Source organism: Somniosus microcephalus, chromosome 7 (genome assembly GCF_052327205.1).
Source record: "Somniosus microcephalus isolate GS21.2 chromosome 7, FLI_Smic_1.0, whole genome shotgun sequence".
Taxonomy (NCBI): domain Eukaryota; kingdom Metazoa; phylum Chordata; class Chondrichthyes; order Squaliformes; family Somniosidae; genus Somniosus; species Somniosus microcephalus.
Genome location: NC_140993.1, coordinates 268,194,760 through 268,216,675, shown reverse-complemented (window position 1 = coordinate 268,216,675; position 21,916 = coordinate 268,194,760). Strand labels below are relative to the sequence as shown.

Sequence of the window (21,916 nt, the reverse complement as noted above, 5' to 3'; positions counted from 1 at the left end):
GGGTTGCACCTGAACCAGAGCGGGACAAATATCCTTGCGGGGAGGTTTGCGAGCACTGTTGGGGGGGGTTTAAACTAACTTGGCAGGGGGATGGGATACAGAGGGGAGCTGAAATAGGGGGGGATGTGCTGCCAATTATAGAGAAAAAAACAAGTCAGCTTGGTAGACAGGGCAAATATATAAGGGCAAGGCTGGATGGCATCTATTTTAATGCAAGGAGTCTTGCAAATAAGGTGGATGAACTGAAGGTGTTGATAAACACATGGGAGTATGATATTGTTGCTATCACGGAGACATGGTTGAGGGAAGGGCAAGACTGGCAGCTCAATATTCCGGGGTACAGAATCTTTAGGCGAGACAGAGGGGGAGCTTTAAGAGGAGGGGGTGTCGCAATATTAATTAAGGAGTCAATTACTGCAGTAAGGAGGGATGATATATTAGCAGGGTCCTCTAATGAGGCCATATGGGTGGAGCTTAAAAACAAAAAGGGGGCAAGCACTTTGCTGGGAGTGTACTATAGGCCTCCAAACAGTCAGGGGGAGATAGAGGAACAGATATGTAGGCAAATCTCAGAGAAATGTGCAAATAATAGGGTAATAATAATGGGGGATTTCAACTTCCCCAATATTAACTGGGATAGTCAGAGTGTGAAAGGCTCAGAGGGTGTAGAATTCTTAAAGTGCATCCAGGAGAGCTTTTTGAGCCAGCATGTAGAAAGTCCTACAAGAGAGGGGGCGGTACTGGACCTAATTCTAGGGAATGTGGCCGGCCAAGTGGAAAAAGTGCTAGTAGGTGAGCACTTTGGTGATAGTGACCATAATATGGTAAGATTTAAGGTGGCCATGGAAAAGGACAGGGATGGGCCGGAAATAAAGGTTCTAAATTGGGGGAAGGCCGATTTTAATAGGATAAGGCAGGATCTGGCCAAAATGGACTGGGATCAGCTACTTGTAGGAAAATCCGCATCGGAGCAATGGGAGGCTTTCAGAAGGGAGATTGAGATCATACAATGGCAACATGTTCCCGTAAAGGTCAAGGGTGGTTCCAAAAACCACAGGGAACCTTGGATGTCAGGGGATATACGAGAATGGATTAGGAAAAAAAGGAGGGCTTTTGGTAGATACAAAAGGCTAAAGACGGAGGAAGCCCGAGAGGAGTACAAAAAGTGCAGGGGGATACTTAAAAAAGAAATTAGGAGATCAAGGAGGGGCCATGAAATAACACTGGCGAGCAAAATAAAGGAAAATCCGAAGATGTTTTATAAGTATATTAAGGGTAAGAGGATAACTAGGGAAAAAATAGGGCCCATTAGGGACAAAAGTGGCAATCTGTGTGTGGAGCCGGAAGATGTAGGAGGGGTTCTAAATGAACTTTTTGCATCTGTTTTCACTATGGAGAAGGACGATGCAGACATAGAAATAGGGCGGGGGGACTGTGATATGCTCGAACATATTAACATCGAGAGGGAGGAGGTATTGGCGGTTTTAGCTGGCCTAAAAATGGATAAATCCCCAGGCCCGGATGAAATGTATCCCAGGCTGCTGTGTGAGGCAAAGGAGGAGATTGCGGGGGCTCTAACACATATATTCAGGACCTCTCTGGCCACAGGGGATGTGCCAGAGGACTGGAGAACCGCTAATGTAGTACCATTATTCAAGAAGGGTAGTAGGGAAAAACCGGGGAACTACAGGCCAGTGAGCCTAACATCAGTGGTAGGAAAATTATTGGAAAAAATCCTGAGGGACAAAATTTGTCTCCACTTGGAGAGGCAAGGATTAATCAGGGATAGTCAACATGGCTTTGTCAAGGGAAGATCATGTCTGACTAATTTGATTGAATTTTTTGAGGGGGTGACTAGGTGTGTGGATGAGGGTAACGCAGTGGATGTGGTATACATGGATTTCAGTAAGGCCTTCGATAAAGTCCCGCACAGGAGACTGGTCAAGAAGGTAAGAGCCCATGGAATCCAGGGTGCCTTGGCACATTGGATACAAAACTGGCTTAGTGGCAGAAGGCAGAGGGTGATGGTCGAAGGTTGTTTTTGTGACTGGAAGCCTGTGGCCAGTGGGGTACCACAGGGATCGGTGCTGGGTCCCTTGCTGTTTGTGGTCTCCATTAATGACTTGGATATGAATGTAAAGGGTATGATCAGTAAGTTCGCGGATGATACAAAAATTGGTAGGGTGGTAAATAGCGAGGAGGGTAGCCTCAGTCTGCAGGACGATATAGATGGGTTGGTCAGATGGGCGGAACAGTGGCAAATGGAATTTAACCCGGAAAAGTGCGAGGTGATGCACTTTGGGGGGACTAACAAGGCAAAGGAATACACAATGAATGGAAAGACCCTAGGCAAGACGGAGGGTCAGAGGGATCTGGGTGTGCAAGTACACAGATCCCTGAAGGCGGCGGAACAGGTGGATAAGGTGGTAAAAAAGGCATATGGGATACTTGCCTTCATTAGCCGAGGCATTGAATATAAGAGCAAGGAGGTTATGATGGAGCTGTATAAAACACTGGTTAGGCCACAGCTGGAATACTGTGTGCAGTTCTGGTCGCCACACTACAGGAAGGATGTGATCGTGTTAGAGAGGGTGCAGAGGAGGTTCACCAGGATGTTACCAGGGCTGGAGCGCTTCAGCTATGAAGAGAGACTGGGCAGATTGGGTTTGTTTTCCTTGGAGCTGAGGGGGGACATGATTGAGGTGTACAAAATTATGAGGGGCATAGATAGGATGGATGCTGAGGAGCTTTTTCCCTTAGTAGAGGGGTCAATAACTAGGGGGCATAGATTCAAGGTAAAGGGCGGGAGGTTTAGAGGGGATTTGAGAAAGAACTTTTTCACCCAGAGGGTGGTTGGAGTCTGGAACTCACTGCCTGAAAGGGTTGTGGAGGCAGAAACCCTCACAACATTTAAGAAGCATTTGGATGTGCACTTGAAATGCCATAGCATACAAGGCTACGGGCCAAATGCTGGAATATGGGATTAGATTAGACAGGGCTTGATGGCCGGCGCGGACACGATGGGCCGAAGGGCCTCTATCCGTGCTGTATTACTCTATGACTCTATGACTAATGAATTAACTCTTATCATACAAGCCCAAACTTTTGTATCAGTGCTTAAGATATTGGGAACATAAACGTTTCAAAGTCCAGTTTAAAATTTCCAATTGCATGTTTTATTTCTAGCTTTAGTGCGATGATTTCTAAAATTCCCTCTTATTATGCTAGTTTTTTTTAGTTCCAATAAACTGGAATTCTCAAACAACAGCAGAGTTAGTAATTTGATCCATGATATTGGTTAATAATATCAACTAGAAAAAGACAGCACTGCAGCATTTACACATCAGGTGAAGGTTAACAGTCTATATCTTGGTTAGCTATTCCTACAAAACGGCCAACTCCTCCACAGTACTTCACTGTTCGAACTCTAGAAAACAACACCTATATTGCAAAACCCATCAGATATGCAAAGGATACTCAATGTCACAATAGGCAGTACTTACGGAACAACACAAGTGTTGCAAAAGTCAATGATGGAAAGAAACCCCATGAGTTACAACACACATGTTCTAAAAGCAACATCTATTGCTTCTTACTTAAAAGTATTAATTATCTTTTTAAAATGTATACAGCAATGAAATTGCAGTTTAAAACTGTTGCTTGTTTTTTAAAAAATAATTTGTCTGGAAGTTCCAGCTTATTTCACTGTAACCCCACTCCCACCACGATGAGGAGATGCAGCACACCTAAATAGAATGTTTCATCCCTGGAGAATAGAGAGACGGAGGGAGGGGAGGGCAGGGCAGCTCAAACTTGCACTTAAATAGCACCTTTCATGACCTCAGGACATCCCCAAATGCTTCACAGCCAATTTACGCACAGCAAGGTCCCACAAATATCAATAAGATAAATAACCAAATAATCTGTTTTTGTGGTGTTGATTGAGGGATAATAAATATTGGCCCAGGACACCGGGGATAACTCCCCGGCTCCTCTTCAAAATAGTGCCATGGGATCTTTTACCCGAAAGGGTAGACGGGGCCTCGGTTTAACATCTCACCCGAAAGACGGCACCTCTGACACTGCCGCACTCCCTCAGTACTGCACTGGAATGCCAGTTCAAGATTCTGGGGTGGGACTTGAACCCACGAGCTTCTGACTCAGAGGCGAGAGTGCTACCCACTGAGCCACAGCTGAGACCCAATTATCTACAAATTGAAATAACAAAATAAGTGGAATTAAAATATACATGATACACGGATGCAAGACATTGTAAAAACTAGATGCGCGGAGCCGCAGACATAGTGGCCCATAATTTGCGGTCAGTGGCGAAGTTTTGCCGCTGGCCCCAAAGTAAGCTTCCCACAGAGATCTTGATCTCTGTAGCAAGAAGTTTGCCTTTTCAGAGGTGCAACTGAAATCAGTGCAAGTTAATGAGGATTCCCTAACGCGAGCTGCTGTGACGTCAACAAACTGTTTAAGCAGCCAATCACAATGCAGAATTCTCAGAGCACCAGGAAGTGAGTAAGCACCTTTTATTCTAACTTTTTAAAAATGTTAGAGAGCAAAACAAAGATTGGGACTTTCACACGGGGAAAAGGTAAACCTGAAATAAAAACATACTTTAAAAAAAAAAATTTATATAAAGTTTCTTCAATTTTTTTATTTTTATTAAAATGGATAAATTTGACACAGCACAAAATTAAAATGAGTTTTTCGGGGCCATAACGTTTGTTTAGCAGTTAATATGCTGTTAAAACCCCAGTTACACCTAATCCAAAAGGGTCTTCCTTTTAAAGGGGTCTACCTTTTAAATAAAATTGATATACCTATCAATTCGTCCAATAAAAGGCGACGAGTTAAGAACGTAACTAAAGGTTTTTATTGACTAAATAACAGAGCCCACCCTCGTGGGTGATCGGGTCCAACAAGGAGGAATACCAGCCAGTCGACTACCTTTATACCTGGGCAGGTAGGTGGAGCCATGGGCGGAGTCGGAGGTGGTCAGCCCAGGTATAACAGCGCGACAAGAGGCGACCTCGTATCGTGATACAACGGTGATAACAATACAACAGTGATAACTATAGTGTAACGATAAAGTGGTTTACCACAGGTATTTAACAGCGAGATTACCACGGAAGAGCCAAAGTTTTGGTCAGTTTCTCTGATTTCACATTACACTGATTTCCAGCTGTGGGGTGAGGAGGGCGCCTCAGTGCAGCCAGTGTCAGAGCAGTGAATGACTGACCTCAACTTCAGGATTTCCGCGTTAGGATGCACGGCGCTACATGCTGAAGTTGCGGTCAGTTTCAAAGGGGTAATAACAGTGAATGCTGTTCGCTCGCTGTTATTACCTACCGCAAATTCCAGGCCAGTAAAGGGATCATACGGACGGTAACGCGCGACTGAATGATCCAGAATTAAAAGATGATCATTTCTGGCGAGGTAGATTTGAAGAATGACGCTGATGTGAAGCCAAGCATTTGTGCTGCACAGCAAGCAGGACATGGGGAGTGCTGACCATAATGACTGACCAACCATGCATGCAAGGGGACTAGTAAAAGAACATTTTAGCACCGATATCAGGAAATCTTCCTTTACCCAGAGTGATAAATGTGTGAATTAGACTTTCAGACTGAATAGGCGAGATAAAAAACCTGGAATTGTTTAAGAAATCGACTGGATGCTACCATGGGAGAAACTTCAGGATCTTCCTGGATAGATTCATTCAGATGGGCCGAATGGCTTTACTCATTTGTAATAATCTTGTGATGAAAGTGTCTAATAACGGTCCTGTGAAGTGCCTTGGGATGTTTTACTATGTTAAAGGGGCTATATAAATATAAGTTGTGTGTTGATGCATTTTTTGGTTCCTCAATGCATGATCTTGGATGGCTTATCACGCCCCTGTTATAACCAAGTAAAAATGCAGATTGAGAAAGTCATGCACGATTCCAAATTTGACATGCATCACCATTCCTTTTTTTGTCGCTGGGTCAAAATCCCAGAACTTCCTACCTAACAGCACTATGGGAGTACCTTCACCACACAGACTGTTCAAAGCGGCGGCTCACCACCACCTTTTCAAGGGGCACCTAGGGATGGACAATAAATGTCGGCCTTGCCAGTGACGCCCACATCCCAACAATTAATTTTTTTTAAAGTTACTTCCTGTAGAGCTATTGCAAACTTACTGAAGTTGTTTTCAGAAGTGACTAGTTAAGTAACCTTTCAAAATTATTGCACAGCAACATTTATTTCACATTTTCATTGCCACATTGTTTAAAGGATTAGTTCAATGTTTGTATTACAGTTGCTTCCACTATTCACAGAAATCACAGAAACCCCACAGTGCAGATAGAGGCCATTTCGGCCCATCGAGCCTGCACCGACACATATCCCACCCTATCCCCGTAACCCCACGTAGTTAATCCCCCTAACACTAAGGTCAATTTATCATAGCCAATCATCCTAACCCGCATATCTTTGGACTGTGGGAGGAAACCGGAGCACCCGGAGGAAAAACCCACGCAAACACGGTCAATTTTCTGTCCTTTCACAAAGTTTACATAATTTCTATTTTTTTTCATTTAAGCATGTAAATTTTCAGATGAGTAAAAACTGAAATTGACAAAAATGAAATAGTTGAAATTATTACTGGTACCAAATGTTACATTGTAGTGGAAACATGGAACTAAACGTTTGAACCAGATATGGCACTGGAAGTGAGAAGATACAAATGCTGTTCAATAATTATGAAAGGCTACTTCTTGCATGAATACTTGCAACGGGTCAATCTCAAATACAAATTTAAACTAATATACACTAAAAAGATACAAAATATTTGAGATAATCTATTTGAATATGCATTTCCATGCTTAAGATACAGAAACATGCTCGGCTTACTCTGTAAAATTATAATTCACATAGCCTGCTCCACAACATTGCGTTATCACAGGACACGGCTCACGTTAATGCCCGAGGGGTCTGGAGACATGACACAACAAGGCAAATTTACTGCTCCCTGCACTAGGATTGGTGGCAGCCAAACTTAAAGTAGTCCTGGAATGTCCGACAACCCCACCCCATTCAGTCTCATTTCAGAAATCAAGCTGAGCCCAAATATGTAGGTAAATTTTGCATTGGTGTTTTTGTCAGATAACAAATACATGGCTTTGCAGTCAATTATTCAATTTATATTGAAATTATATTCTGGGCCACACATCATTGCTCCAGAGTTGAATTCCTTGTATCAAGCAAAGACTGCATACATGTCAACCTACCAGAACTCTGAAAAGTTGACTAGTCCACATAAAATGGACAAAGCAAAAGGCAAAGTACAACTGGAAAACAACCCTCAATAAAGACGTGACCAAGGCCAGTGCTTCCAAGGCAACGCAATTACTTAAATTCCTTTATTACATTGGATTTCAGGATTTGAAAAGAATTACTCAACTCAGATTGCTTTTCTATGAAAATTGAAACCCAACAGCCTCACATATGACATTCGAAAAGTAATTACAATGGGAGTGAAATGAGACATCAACTACTTGTGACTTAAACTGCAGTTGCACCCAATAGTCAATCACTTGTACTATAGGGGGAAAAAAACTGAAGGAGACAAAAGTGCATTTTCTGCATTGTAATGGGGAGGGGAGTGACCTCTGATGGTGTAATTTTTCAGGGGCAGTTTGGGGCCGTGCCCCCTCCCCGGGGATTAATTTTGGACCCTTCTTTGGTGCATTTTCTAGCGTTTTGAAGTGCACTGTGACTCTGCATTAAGGAGAAGGAGCTTGGCAACATTATTGAGAGGGAGACCCACAGAAAGCTCAGCAACACCAAGGAGTGTCACCGGAGCCAGTGCGATGTCCCTAATCTGGCTAGTTATGCTCCCGTACATGTGGAGACACGGGGACTGCCGAACTCGTCCAGTGATTCGCTGCAATTCACCTCTTCTGAGCAGGCACCATGTTTCAGTTTCGAAGAATGAGAGGTAATCTCATTGAAACACATTGGATTCTGAAGGGGGCTGACAAGGTAGATGCGGAGAGATTGTTTCCCCTGGCTGGAGAGTCTAGAACTAGGGGGCATAATCTCAGGATAAGGGGTTGGCCATTTAAGACTGAGATGAGGAGGAATTTCTTCACTCAGAGGGTTGTGAATTTTTGGAATTCTCTACCCCAAAGGGCTGTGGAGGCTGAATCTTTGAGTATATTCAAGGCGGAGATAATGGACTCTAGAGGAACCAAGGGATATGGTGATTGGGCGGGAAAGTGGAGTTGAGGCCAAAGATCAGCCATGATCTTACTGAATGGCGAAGCAGGCTCAAGGGGCCATATGACCTACTCCTGCTCCTAATTCTTATGTTTTTATGTTCAGTGTATGGGCAAATGTGAATCATGACACTGGGAAATTTCGTACCCCAGAAAACAGCTGGCTTTCCAGACTGTGCATGACCAGGGGCTGGAAATGCAGACTGTGAATGCAAAAAGTGGGTCATATAGGTAGGCAACTATGTGAACAACTACTAGAACGCTTATTTTGAGCAGGGCAGGGATGGAAGGAGTGGTGGAGACGAAAGGGAAGGGGAACTATTTCTAAGCACAAGTTTTAAGCAGGATGCTTCAATGGCACAGTAATTACTGTAGTATCTATGAACGCACCAACAGACCTTTAGAAAACTGAGAGACCACTTTCACAAGAATATGAATTACTCGTCACCAGCTACGCCATGTTAATAATACATTGCCAATATGTCTCAGTATAAGCAGCTGCTTACCTACTGACACGTGGTTTAAAGGATCCCTTTGGGAAAAGTGTTAGTGGATTTTCACTGCGTCAGGACTATGCATTTCCTGCATCAGTGCAACCGAACTGCTGCTTTCATATTTGTCAGAGCAGTGCAATGCAGCACAGCAGAGCTGGTAACCACTCACTCTAGCTCAAGTGTATATTTACCTCTCTCGTCACACAAAATGTATTCTTTGGTCCAACACACTCACAAATTAAACCCACATGCCCACCAGGAACATCTAAGAGCATTTAGGTTGAGCCTATACTCATTGGAATGTGGAAGAATGAGAGGTGATCTTATTGAAACATAAGATACTGAGGGGGCTCGACAGGGTAGATGCAGAGAGGATGTTTCCCCTCGAGGGGAAATCTAGAACTCGGGGCATAGTTTCAGAATAAAGGGTCGGCCTTTTGAACTGAGATGAGGAGGAATTTCTTCTCTCAGAGGGTCATAAATCTGAGAGCTGTGGAGGCTGGGTCATTGAATACATTTAAGGTGGAGATAGGTTTTTGCAAGATAAGGGAGTGAAGAGTTTATGGGGAGCGGGCGGGGAAGTGGCTTTGAGTCCAAGATCAGCCATGATCTCACTGAATGGCAGAGCAGGCTCGAGGGGCCAAGTGGCCTATTCCTGCTCCTATTTCTTATGTTCTTATTCAAAAGCTATACCTGGCATATAAATTAAAGCTGCAAATGCTGGAAAACTGAAATAAAAAGAAAATGCTAGAAACACACAGTAGGCCAGTCAGCATCTGTAATGGGAAAAGGCAAATGATGACGTTGAAAGCAGTTCAGCCTTTAGCCTAAAGCCAGCGCTGCTCAAACCAACCATTCGAAAGCTTGATACTTCCAGAAAAATCATGTCCACCTTAAAAGAAAGCTCCGTATAGCAGTCAATGTTGAGGTTTATAGATGAGTGTGATTTTTGGTGGCGTTTGAGAACTAACTAAAATTTATCGTGGCAAATTAAGGTGCAAAAAAAGATGAACTTCACCCGACTCCCAATTGCAAGTATAAAATTGGTAAGTTATGCACTCAGTCAGTGCCTCGGTAACCTAGATCCACTTCTGATTCCCTGGTCAGCTATCGGTTTCTTGTCTGGTGTACATTGTATAAGCGACAGTATAACTCTGGAATCAGGTAAGCAATCTGATTTTCAACCACACTGCAGAAAAAGCTGCAAGATCGCCTCGAGCAGGTAGTGCCACATTACTTGGATTTTGCTCCAGCCACATTTTATAACAATAACTTGCATCTATATAGCACCTTTAACATAGTAAAACATCCCAAAGCGCTTCACCAGAGCATCAGCAAACAAACTGTGACACCAATCCACATAAGGAAATATTAGGACAGAGGCACATCTTAGAGGAGGAGAGAGGTGTAGCGACGGAAAGGCTTAGGGAGGGAATTCCAGTGCCTAGGCAGCTGAAGACACAGCCGCCAATGGTGGGTGGATTAAAATCAAGGATGCGCAAGAGGCCATAATTGGAGAAGTGCAGATATCGCGGAGGAGTGCACAGCTAGAGATTAGAGAAAGGGAGCGATTTGAAAACAAGGATGAGAATTTTAAAATCAAGGCGTTGCCAGACTGGCTAGCCAGGAGAGCATTGAAATAGTCAAATCTAGAGAGAGAGAAAGAGAAAGAGAGCGCGAGCAAGAGTGAGAGCCTTGCTTTAATACAGCGCCTTTCATGACCGCCGGATGTTCCAAAGCACTTGACAGCCAATGAAGTAACAAAGGATTTCAGCTGAGGCAGGCGCAGAGACAGGCGATGTTATGGAGGTGGAAGTAGGCGGTCTTGGTGATGGAGCGGAAGTTCATCTTTGGATCAGATATGACACCAATGTTCCCCAGTGGTCTGGTTCCGCCTCAAGAGAGAAAGGGAGAAAGATGGAGTCGGTGGCTAGGGAATGAATTTTGTGGCGGGGAACAAAGACAATAGCTTTGGTCTTCCCAATATTTAGTTAGAGGAAATCTCTGCTCATCCAGTACTGGATGTCGGACAGCACGGTGGCATAGTGGTTAGCACTGTTGCCTCACAGCGCCAGGGACCCGGGTTCAAATCCGGCCTCGGGCGACTGTCTGTGTGGAGTTTGCACATTCTCCCCGTGTTTGCGTGGGTTTCCTCCGGGTGCTCCGGTTTCCTCCCACAGTCCAAAGATGTGCGGGTTAGGCTGATTGGCTATGATAAATTGACCCTTAGTGTTAGGGGGATTAAATACGTGGGGTTACAGAGATAGGGTGGGATGTGTGTTGGTGTAGGGGTTACGGGGATCGGGTGGGATATGTGTCGGTGCAGGCTCGATGGGCCGAAATGGCCTCTATCTGCACTGTGGGGTTTCTGTGATTCTGTGAAACAGTCTGCCAAATTAGAAACAGTGGAGGGGTCGAGACAGGTGGTGGTGAGGTAGAGCTAGGTGCTATCAGCGTACATGTGGAATCTGACGTTGTGTTTTCAGATGATGACACCGAAGGGCAGCATGTAGATGAGAAATAGAAGGGGGCCAAGGATAGATCCTTGGGGTTCTCAAGAGGCAACAATGCAGGACTGGGAAGGGATGCCATTGCAGGTGATTCTCTGGCTACAACCGGGCAAATAAGAATGGAACCAGGCGAAGGCAGTCCCACCCAGGTGGACGATGGCGGAGAGGCGTTAGAGGAGGGGGGGGGGGTAGTGATCAGCTATGTCAAAGGCTGCAGGGTTAGCTTTGCACACAATCTGATTTTCAACCACATTGAAGCAAAAGCTTCAAGATCAAATAGACTTGGTAGCACTCCACTACTTGGATTTTGCTCCAGCCCCATTTTATAATTGTCAATGGTGTGCATTTTATAGGCTTACTTTTTACTTTTTCTTGTTATAACGTATTAAAAGAAGCACCACTCCTGGCGGAACATTTCAAATTAATCACCCGGGCAGGGGAGATCCACATCTGCTGGCTTGACCTTTGTGGTTAAGCTCAATACAAGCTGTAGCTGGCAGTATAACTCTGGTCTGCCTGCTGAGCATCGCACTCAACAGGTACCAATCTGGCTCTACAGGCTTTGCTGTAAGGTTATTGCCAGTGAGTTCTCAGGTCTGTAAATGAAACCAATCTTCGCCAATGCAGGTGCTCAATAACCCGGGAGTCTCACTGGCTGCAAGTACCTCACCTGCCTCATGTCCACCCCGGCCTGACATGTGTCAGGACACCAACTGCTCTCCTCCACCGTCTCTGCGCTGCCGGGGGTGGGGGCCTTTGTGAGCCGGGTCCCGGGTCCTGTCCTCACCGTGACGGCGGCTCACGCCGGATGAGCCCCGGGGAGAGCATCAGTTCCTGCACCTTTGTGACTAGGGCAGTGGTCGGCGGCCACACCCCGGACCCGGCCAGACCGGACCGGCCGGGTCCGGGCCCCCGACCCCCAGACTAACTGACCCCGGGCCCCGCTCACTCACCATCTCGATGATCTTGGTCTTGCGACCCGCTTTCTTCTTCATGGTGAAGATGTACTGCGCTAACACAGCCCCTCCGAACACCACACACACTCCGGCCCCAGCCACCACACCCAACTTTACCACCGCCACCCGGTCCATCGGTAGCGGGCCCCGGCCGAGCTCATTCGCGCGTGCGCAGCGGCTACGACCTGGGAGTATGCTCAACGCATGCGCCGTGGCTACGATCTGGGAGTAGGCTCGGCGCATGCGCAGCGGCTCCGACCTGAGTGTATTCTGATCGGCGCATGCGCAGCGGCTACGACCTGGGAATGTGCTCGGCGCATGCGCATCGGCTCCGACCTGAGTGTATTATACTCGGCCATGGTGTGGAGATGCCGGAGTTGGACTGGGGTGGACAAATGTAAAAAGTCACACAACACCAGGTTATAGTCCAACGGCTTTATTTGAAATCACAAGCTTTCAGAGCCACGAAGAAGGAGCAGCGCTCCGAAAGCTTGTGATTTCAAATAAAGCTGTTGGACTATAACCTGGTGTTGTGTGACTTTTTACATTATTATACTCGGCGCATGCGCATCGGTTCCGACCTGAGTGTATTATACTCGGCGCATGCGCAGCGGCTACGACCTGGGCGTGTGCTCGGCGCATGTGCATCGGCTCCGAACTGCGTGTATTATGCTCGGCGGATGCGCAGCGGCTACGACCTGGGCGTGTGCTCGGCGCAGGCGGAACGGCTCCGACTAGAGCTGTTTGTAAACGTGTCCCGCTTGGGGTATGAAGCAAAATGTGGGCATGGGGTGCAGTAGCAGTGCAGAGCCAGATTGTTGTGCATTTTGAATGTTGTATTTGAAATGTCCCACATACCTTACTGTGGTTGTGATGTGCAATGCACTATGGGAAATAGAGTGCATGACGTTGAGAAGCTTCTGGAAAGTAATGGCTGTTAACTGAACTCTGTCTCTTGCGTACTCTTTTAATTGTTATACAAGCAAGGTTATTAAACTCTTGAGATTTAACAAAAGTGGCGACGAGGACGTCTGAACTTACGTGGCTCTGCTGTGCGGAAGATAGTCGGGTTTTACGTGTTTTAAAACTTATTTTTGCCGTGGACAGTTAATTAAAGTGAGGCTGGCTCGAGGATAAAGGAGCTTGCAATGGCGGGAAGACAAGACGGCGTATAAGGTACTAACGACTTGAGGAAGGGGAGGAAAAGCAGTGAGTAAATCGGGAAGGACATTTATTCGACTGTGAAACGATCTGTGAATTGAAGCACTAAATAACTGATAGTGATTTTAGTTGAGTTCAACATTGGAAGGACCCTTAGTGAATGATAATTAGGAGCCTGAGAGAAGGAAAATGGCTGGAATTATCGGTAACATTGGACCGTTTGATGAGAATGTCGAACAATGGAGCTCATACACAGAACGATTTGAATACTTCACACAAGCAAATGACATTGGAGGGAACAAAGTAGTACCTACATTGTTACGTGTGATGGGACCAAAGACTTTCAATCTTTTGTGTACTTTAGTGCATCCAGATAAACCAGGGACTAAACAATATAGTGAAATTGTGGAGGTACTAAAAGGGCATTTTTCACCCAAACCCCTAGTCATAGCTGAGAGGTTTAGGTTCCACAGGCGTAACCAGGAAGAAGGAGAAACAGTGACCATGTTTGTAGCTGCACTAAAAAGACTATCAGAGCACTGTGAGTTTAATGACGTGCTAAATGATACTATAAGAGACAGGCTAGTGTGTGGTATGAGAACTAAAGCCATACGGAAGAGACTATTAACGGAGAGTAATCCGACTCTACAAAAGGCCATTGAAATCAGTATTTCCATGGAATTGGCAGCTAAGGAAGCTCAACAGTTGGATGCAACAGAAAAAGTGCACAAAGTAAGAACAGAGAGCCAAGGGCTATGCTTCCGTTGTGGTAAAACGGGGCATCTTGCGTCTGCATGCTGGTGTGTGGACATGGATTGCCACAGCTGTGGTAAAAAGGGACATATTCAGCGCGCATGCAGAAATAAAAAGGACACAGAAAACGTCAAAGATGGAAGGAAGAAAAAAAAACATTCAGACAAAAGACAAAGAAGCATGTCCGCTCTGTAGAACAGGACAAAACAGAGGCAAGTGACACGTCAGAGGAGGAACTATCACTGAACGTGCTGACTGTAGCTGGGGATTCGCATGGCTACTGGGTCTCACCCTTGCTAGAGGGGCAGCCTGTGCGAATGCAGATCAATACCGGGGCAGCAGTATCTCTTATGTCAGAGACAGTCTACAAAAAGACATTAAAGCACCTTCCACTTCAGCCAGCTAACCGAGCGTTAAAGACATATACCGGTGAAAGAGTAACCGTGAGAGGGATCACTGAGGTCACAGTTCAGGTGAATGGACAAACTAGGAAGTTACCACTCTACGTAGTTAAAGGAGACTACCCCTCCCTGCTGGGACGTTCGTGGATGGAGGGAATAAAATTAGACTAGTCATCAGTCTATATGATGTCACACAATGATCCAGGCTTACCCACCATCTTAAAGAACATGCAGAAGTCTTTAATGGAGAACTGGGTAGCATGAAAGATATTACTGTGAAGCTTCGTATTAAGCAGGATAGCAAACCCAAGTTCATGAAGGCACGACTCGTACCTTATGCCATCAGACCAAAAGTCGAGGCTGACTTAGAAGCCCTAGTTGAAAGCGGAGTACAGAAAACTTTGTGTTATCCGGAGGCGAAGTGTCCGGCAAGCTCTAGCCACCGGCAAAACCTCGCTCCGAAAACTGCACCTCAGTAACTGGCAATGTTGCCGGTTCCGAGTCCGAGTCTCCAACAGTTGCCGAGTTCGTCAGTGGGGGTAGTTCTCCAAACTGCCACTACTCGGCCTCTTGGCGCTATCGGAAGTCGGAACACCTCAGAAACCCTGGATCAGGAGTCTCACTCTCCCATGCTGCCGGTAGCCTCTTCTGATCAGCCATTTTTCAGGGTTCCAGTACTGTGTGGCTCCAACGCTGTTGCAACTCATTGTATTGCATTATGGAAATCCCAAAAGATCATCCAACCAAAAGGAAGAGAGTGGTGTTAACTTTAAAACAGAAAATCGAAATATGCCAACGACTGGAAAGGGGAGCAAAGCGTATGAACATTATGAATGAATTCAAAATCGGTTCGTCAACAATGTACGACATCAAAGCGCAGAAGGATAAGCTGCTCAAGTTTTATGCAAGCTCGGAGACATCTAAGAGTGTAGAGAAACGGCGCACGCTTCATAAGCCTAAGCTTGAAGAGCTGGATACCGTGCTTTGTGAGTGGTTTTCTCTGAAGCGTTCAGAGGGTGTTCCGATTTCCGGACCCATGCTAATCGAAAAAGGGAAGGATTTCTATGCAAAGATGGAGCTCACTGACAAGTGTGCTTTCTCTGATGGATGGCTATCGTGCTTCAAGGCATGGCATGGGATACGACGACTCGATGTTTCCGGGGAGAAGAAATCAGCTGATCATGATGCCGCAGAAGAATACTGCGATTATTTCAATCAGATTGTGCAGCAACATAATTTGTCGCCAGAACAGATATACAATGCCGATGAAACTGGCTTATTTTGGAGGTTTTTGCCAGAATCAACACTTGCTGGGGCTAGTGAGGCTAATGCTGCAGGTTACAAGAAAAATAAAGATCGTGTAACCGTGCTAACGTGCGAACGCTGCTGGATCACACCAGGTTAAACTTCTCGTCATTGGGAAGTATAAAAATCCCCGTGCATTTAAGAATGTGAAGCACTTACCTGTTGAGTACAAAGTTCAAACAAATGCTTGGATGGATAAGGAAATCTTTTCAAATTGGTTCCATCATATTTTTGTTCCATTTGTGAGGGGACATTTCTGTAGAATAGGGAAACCTGAAGATAGCAAATGCATTTTATTGCTTGATAATTGTAGAGCCCATCCGCATGAATCAGAGTTGGTTTCAGGAAATATTTTCACCATTTATTTGCCACCAAATGTAACTTCTCTCATACAACCCATGGACCAGGGCGTTATCGAAAATCTCAAGTGTCATTACAAGAAAGACTTCCTACGTAGACTGATAAGCCAAGATGACAATACAGGTATTCGGGCATTTCAGAAGGAATACAATCTTAAAGATGCCATCTTTAATGTTGCATGTTCCTGGAAATTGGTGAAAGGTCACACTTTGAGACAAGCCTGGTGCAAATTGCGGCCTTCTGTAATGTTTGCTGAAGGTTCTTCTTCAGAGGAGGAATTTCATGGGTTCAATCTTCGTCCGTGGAAGACTGCAGTAATGGAAATGGCTGGCATGCTGAAAGATGTAGGCCCAGCAAACCCTCTACGTCACCTCCGTGAATGTGATGTTCAGCAGTGGGTTGATGCCAATAGAGAAGTTGCTGTTGTGCATTTGCTAAGTGATGATGAAATAATGGAGAATGTTTTGAATCCAAAGGAAAAAAAAGGAAAGTGTGATGGAAACTGAAGAGGATGTGATTTATGAAGTGAAAAAGGTTTCTTGGGCTAAAGCTGCAGAAGATTTTGTTTCATTATTTACATTTGCTGAAAGCCATTCTTGCTATTCTGCCCAAGAAGTTATGCAGCTCCATATTCTGAATTCCACCTTTTCTACAAAGAAGGCAAGAGTCCACTAAGCAAGCAGACATCCGGGACATGTTTAGGAAAGCTTCCAAAAGAGTTGGAGCAGTGGAAGTGCCTGAAGAATCTGTTAAAGTGCATGATCCTGATGACCCAGCTGGCATGGATATTCCTGATGAACCAGTTGGCTTGGAATAAGTGTATAGTCAACCACCGTACAGTACTTTATACTGTACTGTATAGTCGTTTATAAGTTTTGGTGTACTGTACAGTCATTTATAAGTTTTGTTTTACTGTTAAGTCGTTTATAAGATTTGTTTTACAGTACTGTTAAGTCATTTATAAGTTTTGTTTTCTTGTTAAGTAATTAAAGAGTTATGGATTACCATCAACTGGCAGTACTGTACTTAATCAAGCATCTTTCACCATCCATTTAACAACATTCTGTAGGTGAGTACCCAATTACTGTATATTGCACATTTCTTGATTTTTTAATTTTTCTTTGTTAAAAATAGCCTGGGTAGATAACCCGCTCAGGCATCCGGAACTTTAAAGTTTCCTGTACTAGAACCAGTCAGCGTGAGTGAATGGGCAACGCCCATCGTACCAGTGCTCAAGAAAGGGGGTGGAGTTAGGATATGTGGAGATTTTAAAGTAACTGTTAGCCCTGTATTGTCAGTGGAGCAATATCCGCTTCCCCATATTGATGATTTGTTTGTGGGACTTGCTGGGGGCCAGAAGTTTAGCACAATCGACCTCTGTCAAGCCTACCTGCAAATGCATGTGGATGAACAGTCACGAGAAATGCTGACTATTGTGACGCACAAGGGCCTATTTAGGTATCGTCGACTTCCTTTCGGAATTACATCAGCTCCAGCGCTTTTCCAATGTGCTATGAACCAGATCCTTAGTGGATTGCCTGGAGTTCAGTGCTATTTAGATGATATCTTAGTTACTGGGTGTGATGACCAAGACCATCTGCGTAACTTGGACGCAATGCTACAGAGACTGAGGGATTACGGACTCTGAGTTCGCAGGGATAAATGCGATTTTTTTTCAGGCATCAGTTGAGTACTTCGGTCATGTGATCGATGCCACAGGCCTTCACAAGGCACCGTCAAAGACCAAGGCAATCGTGGATGCTCCAGCACCTGAAAATATCAGCCAGCTGCGTTCTTTTCTAGGGTTACTGAACTACTATGGACAGTTCATACCGAACCTAGCCTCGATGCTGAGGCCGCTGCATTGGTTGCTATGTAAAGACAAGAAGTGGGAATGGACTAACAAGTGCCAGGAGGCGTTCGTGACAGCAAAGGACACGCTCCTGAAGTCAGAGACTTTGACGCATTTTAACCCTTCATTACCAATACAAGTTAGCTTGCGATGCATCGTCATATGGTGTGGGAGCGGTCGTTTCTCATATCATGCCAAACGGAGAAGAGAAGCCGATAGCATTCGCATCTAGGACTTTGAACAGAGCTGAAACTAACTACGCCCAAATAGAACGAGAAGCACTGAGCATCGTTTTTGGCGTTCGCAAGTTTCACCAATATTTGTACGGGAGACAATTCGCCCTACTAACAGATCACCGCCCTCTCACGACCATCTTCGGGCCACATACAGGGATTCCGTCACTTGCGAGCAGAATGCAAAGGTGGGCGCTGCTGTTGTCTGCACACACATTTGACATTAGATATCGCAAGTCTGACCTGCATGGCAACGCCGACGGTCTTTCCAGGTTGCCGCTGCCTGTCACCAAGCCTATGACGCGTAGCATGGACATCTGCTATTTTAGGCAGGTGGAGAACGCGCCTGTTACTTCGACACAGGTCCGACGAAACAGCAGAAATGACCCAGTGTTGTCTGCAGTGCTGGACATTATCGTCAGGGGCAAGCTTGACAGCGATGACCCAAACCTGAAACCATATCTCTTGAGGAGAAACGAACTGTCGGTTCAGTCTGGATGTTTGCTGTGGGGGAGGGGAGTGGTTATTCCACCATTGCTACGGAAACCAGTGTTGAACCATTCCGCAGTGTCCGGAGTGTAGTTGCTGTATGAAAGAAATAGCGAGGAGCTACTTCTGGTGGCTGGGTATGGATGGACAGATTGAGGACAAAGCTAAAACCTGTTCCTCATGTCAGAGAGTTTGTAATGTGCCACAGCTTGCACCTCTTCACCCCTGGGACTTTCCGGAGGAAGCATGGCACCGCATTCATGTAGACTTTGCAGGTCCATTCGAGGAGAGAATGTTCCTGGTGGCTGTTGACGCGCACAGTAAGCGGCCAGAGGTTGTTATAATGAGGTCCACCACCGCTGAGAAGACCATCGAGAAGTTAGGTGAGGCGTTCAGCCGATTTGGATCTCCGATGCAACTTGTCTTGGACAACGGTCCACAGTGGGTGTCACAAGAAATGGCTACATTCCTGCAGGTGAATGGCGTACAACATATCAGGGCTGCACCATACCACCCTGCGACCAATGGTCTAGCTGAGAGGTTTGTTCAGACCATGAAACACTCTCTAAAGGCATCGCAAGGCCAGGGAATGCTTCATCAGCGCCTGAATAGTTTCCTGTTGAGTTACAAGAACACACCACATGCGACCACAAAAGCATCACCTGCCACTCTACTGCTCAAAAGAGAGCTACGAACCAACTTCGACCTGCTGAAACCGCCAAAGGTGAAAGACGTGGTACAGTATAAGCAGGACAAGCAGATCAAGCGACATGAACAATGCTCCAAAGACGGAGTCTTCAGTCCAGGTGAACATGTGTTGGCACGGAACTACAGTGGTTGACCTAAGTGGGTTCCTGCTACTGTCATTGCACAGACTAGTCCAGTATCCTACACTGTACAGACACCCGAGGACATTGTCTGGAAGAGACACACCGATCAGCTTCTACGAAGTGCAGCAACACCCACTGAACCACCAACAGCAGTTTATCTGCCATTGGGTGACGCTGTGGGTCATCCGCCTTCTATACCGAGAGGCTCACCTTCTGAGGAAGCAGCCGCTTCAGCCCCTATCTCATCAGCAAGGGAGACCTGTATACAGGCACCTCAGCCGCCTACACCTGTGTTGACGTCACCTATGAAAGACAATGAACTGAAGAGCCAGGTTGACCGCCGGTATCCTACCAGAGAGCGGCGGGCCCCTATACGTTTGAACTTATAGTTCAGAGGCTTACCCTTTATCTGGGGCAGAATAATCCCCATGGGTATAGCCATGGTTGGAGGAAGTCTACCCTCACTCCCAGGTTATTGTGTTTTAAAAATGTTGTGGTTCTATTGGGACATCTAATGTAAGAGGGGAGGAGATGTGTATTTGAAATGTCCCACATAGCTTACCGTAGTTGTGATGTGCAATGCACTATGGGAAATAGAGTGCATGAAGTTGAGAAGCTTCTGGAAAGTGATGGCTGTTAACTGAACTCTGTCTCCTGCGTACTCTTTTTTAATTGTTATACAAGCAAGGTTAAACTCTTGAGATTTAACACAGACCTCCTGCTGTGTGAGGCGTGTTAAAGGCAAGCTGCAGTGCATTTATGAGACTGCTGCTGTGTGAGCTTTAACAGCAACAACTCAAAGGGTGAATTTTTTTCTTGGAAAAAAATCTCTACCTGACAAACAGATGTTAGATCAACTGGGTAGATTAATACAACTAACATTATTTTGCTTGCATTGTATAAAAAAAAATAAGTGGATGAAAGCTTGAAGAGGAAATCCAGATGCTGAAGGCAACAACAACAACTTGTATTTATACAGCACCTTTAACAAACCAAAACATCCCAAGGTGCTGTACAGGAGCATTATCATAGGAACAGGAGGAGGCCATTTAGCCCCTCGAGCCTGTTCTGCCATTCAATGAGATCATGGCTGATCTGCAACCTAACGCCATATACCCGCCTTTGCCCATATCCCTTAACCAAAGGTATTAACAGAAATTTATCAATCTCAGATTTAAAATTAACAATTGATCTAGCATCAATTGCCATTTGCAGAAGAGCGTTCCAAACTTCTACCATCCTTTGTGTGTAGAAGTGTTTCCTAATTTCACTCCTGTAAGGTCTGGCTCTAATTTTTAGACTATGCCCCCTAGTCCTAGACTCCCCAACCAGCAGAAATAGTTTCTCTCTATCCTATCTATCTTCCACTTAATATCTTGAAAACTTCGATCAAATCACTCCTTAACCTTCTAAATTCCAGGGAATACAACCCTAGTTTGTGTAATCTCTCCTTGTAATTTAACCCTTGGAGTCCGGGTATCATTCTGGTAAATCTATGCTGCACTCCCTCCAAGGCCAATATATCCTTCCTAAGGTGCGGTGCCCAGAACTGCTCACAGTACTCCAGGTGTGGTCTAACCAGGGCTTTGTACAGCTGCAGCATAACTTCTACCCCCTTGTATTCCGGTCCTCTAGATATAAAGGCCAGCATTCCATTTTTATTATTCTCTGTACCTTTTCATGACATTTTAATTATCTATGTACCTGGACCCCCAAGTCTCTTTAGACCTCCACTATTTCTAGCATTTCACCATTTAGAAAGTATTCTGTTCTATTTTTAGGTCCAAAGTGGATGACTTCACATTTGCCTACATTGAAATCCATTTGCCACAGTTTTGCCCATTCACTTAATCTATTAATATCTCTTTGCAATTTTATGCTTCCATCTACACTGCTGACAATGCAGCCTATCTTTGTGTCATCAGCAAACTTGGATATGTGGCTTTCTATCCCATCATCTAAGTCGTTGATAAATACTGTGAGTAATTGAGGCCCCAACACAGATCGCTGTGGGACACCACTAGCCACATCCTGCCAATTAGAGTGCCTGCTCATTATCCCTACTCTCTGTCTCCAGCCACCCAGCCAATTTCCTAACCATGTCAATAGTTTGCCTTCAATTCCATGGGCTTCAACTTTAACTAACAGTCTCTTATGAGGGACTTTATTAAATGCCTTCTGGAAGTCCATATAAATAACATCCATAGACATTCCCCTGCCCACTACTTTAATCACCTCTTCAAAAATTCAATCAGGTTCGTCAGGCATGACAAAATTAAAATTTGACACCAAGCCACAT

At 45.2% G+C, this 21,916-nt stretch overlaps 2 protein-coding genes across 3 annotated transcripts in view; one reads left to right on the top strand and one right to left on the bottom strand.

Moving 5' to 3' along the window:
* Nucleotides 1-12,425, bottom strand: part of nt5c3a (5'-nucleotidase, cytosolic IIIA) — a 35,225-nt gene extending 22,800 nt beyond the window's left edge. The window contains exon 1 of one of the 2 annotated variants that reach the window (XM_085993748.1): nucleotides 12,231-12,425. In XM_085993748.1, coding sequence (XP_085849874.1) covers nucleotides 12,231-12,368 — 138 coding nt within the window. In that variant the 5' untranslated portion in view covers nucleotides 12,369-12,425. The remainder of the gene's footprint in view (nucleotides 1-12,230) is intronic. The other variant, XM_085993749.1, reaches the window with a different exon arrangement.
* Nucleotides 12,426-12,879: 454 nt separating this feature from the next.
* The window catches only part of bbs9 (Bardet-Biedl syndrome 9), a 479,777-nt gene continuing 470,740 nt past the window's right edge, over nucleotides 12,880-21,916 (top strand). Inside the window, exon 1 of the mRNA XM_085993738.1 lies at nucleotides 12,880-13,409. The gene's annotated coding sequence lies outside the window, so the exon portion shown is untranslated. The remainder of the gene's footprint in view (nucleotides 13,410-21,916) is intronic.